Source organism: Musca vetustissima, unplaced genomic scaffold (assembly GCF_032173495.1).
Source record: "Musca vetustissima isolate MV318-11 ecotype Yass unplaced genomic scaffold, APGP_CSIRO_Mvet_v1 utg34152, whole genome shotgun sequence".
NCBI classification, from domain to species: Eukaryota; Metazoa; Arthropoda; class Insecta; order Diptera; family Muscidae; genus Musca; species Musca vetustissima.
Window position 1 is genome coordinate 37,164 of NW_026888407.1, and position 4,194 is coordinate 41,357.

The 4,194-nt window shown below is 31.9% G+C and overlaps 1 protein-coding gene across 1 annotated transcript; it reads right to left on the minus strand.

The window, feature by feature from the left end:
• Positions 1–1,025: 1,025 nt before the first annotated feature.
• LOC133336233 (GATA zinc finger domain-containing protein 15-like) lies at positions 1,026–1,814 on the minus strand (the record flags this gene model as incomplete). Its single annotated transcript, XM_061544516.1, has 1 exon — positions 1,026–1,814. A coding segment is annotated over exon 1 (789 nt), but the record flags the coding sequence as incomplete, so codon positions are not given.
• Positions 1,815–4,194: the final 2,380 nt, after the last annotated feature.

The following is a 4,194-nucleotide window of genomic DNA, read 5'->3' on the forward strand; positions in this document are numbered from 1 at the left end:
TCGGTAGTGTTATTCATCATCATCATATCCTGCATCATAATATCATATCATATTGATTTAGAGATGACAATGACGTTTTTTTTTTCTTTCTAGCGGTGACGTCGTTAATGGAAAAAATCTGTTGCTGATGTGTTTGTGTGTGTGTGTAGGTTTGAATCATAGATATTTATTATGAATTATTTTCGTTCAAGGAAAATAGAAATGTATGAAGAATGTAAACAAAATGTAATCAGCTGAAAGAACTATTAGTATTAGAAAATATTTGAAAGAGGATAAAAGAGGAAAGGGATCTCACAATGAGATGGTGGCTCTTCCGTATATATTGGTTATATTTTATAGAAAATTCGGAAGTGGTAAATAAAATTAAAAACCACCGATATCCTAAATGTCGTCGAGTGGACTACTCATCAGAGATACTTTTACAGTGATGTAAATGACTAAAACTGCCTACGTATGATATATAAGTCGTATTTTGCAGTAAATTAACCATACGCCACAGTGTTCATTTCTATTAATATTACTTATACGCACCAATAAACGCGATACACATATTACTTATTTTTACATCATTTACTGTACATATATATTATTTTTATATAAATTTTTTAATAAATTTGTTTACAATTTCGTTGTTTTTAAGCTAGAAGTTGATCGGTTGGCTGGTCTACTTCTTAGAGAGATCGAATATGAAAATTCATAAGTAATGGTTGTACACCGTAACAAATTTCGAAATTTTCTGTAAGTTAACTATTTTGTCGTTACTGTTGAGGAATAAAAAAAAATCTTCTTTTATTTCTTTAAAAAAAAATTTGGAATTTGAAATCCCAGAACCAAAGAACCACATTCTCTCTATAATGAAATGCTTGACACTCAAAAAATATGTAATTTTTTAATTTTCGGCATCTTAAAGATATCATCTTAATAACTCCTTTAAATCTAAGAAACCCACCACCAAAAGGAAATATTTCCCGTAAAAAACAAAAACATTTATACATACAGTTCCCGTTGTTGTTGTTGCTATTTACATTACTGCTATTACTATTGTTGCTGCTGTTGTTATGTTGAAAGTGATGTTCCGGTGACGATGATGTTGTTGCCACATGAAAACTTCCCAACTGTTTGCGATACGTTAAATTGCTTAAACACCATAAATTATCGGTGGCCGTTGCTGCAGCAGCCACAACATCCAAAACGGAATGTTCATAGGGTAAGGGTTCTGATTTTAAAATGAATTTATCACCATTCGCTGTGCCATAGGGTGGTGTAACCGGTGAGGGAGTTTCACTTAGATTATAATAATAATTGGAACAATTATTATTAGTATTTAGTTGTGTGGAATGGTGATGTTGCTGCAATTGTGGATGATGCTGCTGGCTATGATGATGGGAAATATCACAACCATCCGGAAATAAATTACGGCAAGGATAAATGAAATTTGTTGGTGTCGTAGAGGCGGTTATGGGTGAGGGTGGTAGATTTTTGCCACCACCATTTGTGTTATTTGTCAAGTTGTTGTTGGTGTTGTAGTTATAATTATCACTGTGATGTAAATTGTTGTTGTTGATTTCATAGAAATGATTTTCAGTTTTAATGTTTATTGTCGTCGATGTATGAGTTAAATCACCGGATTGTATTACTTCGTTGTTGTTATATAAATTATGTTGCTGATTGTTGTTGTTGTTATGAATTTCGGTAATACCCACAACTCCAGTATAGGCTGCCGATTGGGAGCCTAGATTTGTTTGATTTGATCCTATGCTATTCGAATTCGGCTCCTGCTTAACCACAATCAAAGAAGCTAAACGATTACGCATTTTATATTAAATTCTGATTTTTTTAATACGAAAAGGGTGTTGAGGTCTGGGCAGGATGACGATGATTTTTTTTAAAAATGTAAATCATAAAGTTTCGGGTAAAAAATTTTTAAACATAAAAAATTATGTGAATGAAAGAAAAAACTTGATGTTCTGCTTGCTCAAGGTCATGAGTGATTGATGCGAACACATACACAAAACATAAAAGGCACACGTACACATTTACATAGAGAAAATACACAAATGAAAGAAGAAGTAGAATAAAAAAATGTTATAAACACCTGTGGAAGGTTGGAAAACCCTCAGGCGCGCTTTATAGCTTTGCAGCTCCAGCACGGCGAATTTTATGCTGGTCAGCTGGAGGGAAAATTTGAGGGGCCTCACCAGGAATATTCCACACAAAAATTTTAGATTTGATGGCGTAATTTATTTATAAAATATCCGTTTTTTGTTGTTGTCTTCCTTAACACTTAAAAGTCCATGTGAGAAATTATGTGATTTTCTCTTCTCGTTTTTTACATTATATTTACACAGGGTAGTTTTCTCTCTTTTTTCGTTCTATTTTTTGTTTTCTCTCTTTTTTTATGTTTTATTCAATTTCTTTTTTTCTTTCATTTCTATTTTTTATGATAACGACGTCAGCATTACGACGTAATAGCTCGTTTCTTTTATATAGACACTTTTTTCTCTCGTCGTAACAGATACACATTCACATTTGTTGCTTTGCTATTGTTTGGTAGTTGTTGTAGGAGGCTGGTACAAGGACTCTTGATACACACTTTCACCGTTGTTGTTGTTATTTTTGTTGTTATTATTAAATTTCCATAAATTATTTTCCTTTTTCCTTTAAATTTCACTTGACCATTAACTTTTAAATTCGTTTCATTACATTTAAGGCTGTTGTTATTCGTAGTATACTCAACTTATACGATTAATGTAAAGCAATCAATCATACGCCACGGTGTTCGTTTCTATTACTATTACTTATACGCACTAATAAACCCGATTCAAAAATCACTTATATTTAACGTTACAGCTGTACAAATATGTTTTCTTTTTTTATAATATTTTAATATATTTATTAACAAATCGCGGGATTGTTTTTTTATTTAGAATTCCGTTGTTATATTTTAATAAAAAGCTTAAAGTTGGTCGGTTGGTCTGTTTCTTAGAGAAATAGAATTTGAAAATTCATAAATTCTTTTTTTGTACACTTTATCACATCACATACGGACTTCGGGTTTTATTATGTTTGTAGTTTAGTCAGGTTGTCTATATAAATCTGAAATGAGAAGAAACAAATAATAATTTTAGTTTCATGGCGTATAAAACCAAAGATATACAAAGATATAAAACTTAAATTATACAAAACTATACATCTAAAGATAAATATAAAACTTATTGTGGAGCTATTATATATTGAAAGGTGAAATATTTTCTAGTCGGAATAAAAGAGTTACTTAAATAAAGGATATTGAAATTAGTCTGATTAATTACTTATTGTCGTCATATACAAAGGTAACTCATGTTTAATCTGCCGAAAATCACAAACAGTACTATATTAAGTCCCATTATGTTTTTAATAATACAAATCTGTTATACAGATGTCTTGAATAGGCCCCCTAAATGAAAGTGAGCGAATTTGTTAAATTTCTACGCATTAATAAAATAATCATTAACTCGAAAAAGGCATATGGCTCCGGAGACTATTTGTATACCCTATACTTCAATGTGATGTGTAATATTATTCATTTGGCCCATATTTACTTTCGGAGTAGGACGAATAGACATACTGTGCTAACCACTAATTCTATGCAGCGGAATTTTGACTAGAATGGAATATTTTCAAAATTGGGCTTCCATTACTAGGTTAGGAACTAGAAGAAATGCGCCAGTAATATTTATTTTGCTGTGTAGTTTGGAAGTTTGAATCAAATTGTATAGTCCTTACGAAGGTTATCGTACGCACAATACAGTCGATGGTCCTTTTAAAATTGACTAAAGTATTTAGGGTTCTGCCAGAACTGATCAAAAATGAGGTGAAAAATTCTTTATGAGGATGACAGCCTTTGGTGAGTATATTAGAATCGCAGAAGGACCAATTCTCCATAGGTCAAGTTTTTACACTCTATACAACTTTATTGTCAGGGTATTATAGCTTTGTGTGGGCCCAAGAGTTTGTAACTCGGCAAAATATTGATGCTAGATCCACCTTTTAATTTTAGTTGTGTAATATCTCGACTAGCTGCGTCGATCAAGACTTGTGTGCCTGTCTGTCTGTACATTATTCATTTTTAAACACGATACAGGCCACTGTTATTGACCAATCGTCACGAAATTTTGCATGTAGGACGGGTTTTAAAGAAGACCTTTTACCGTT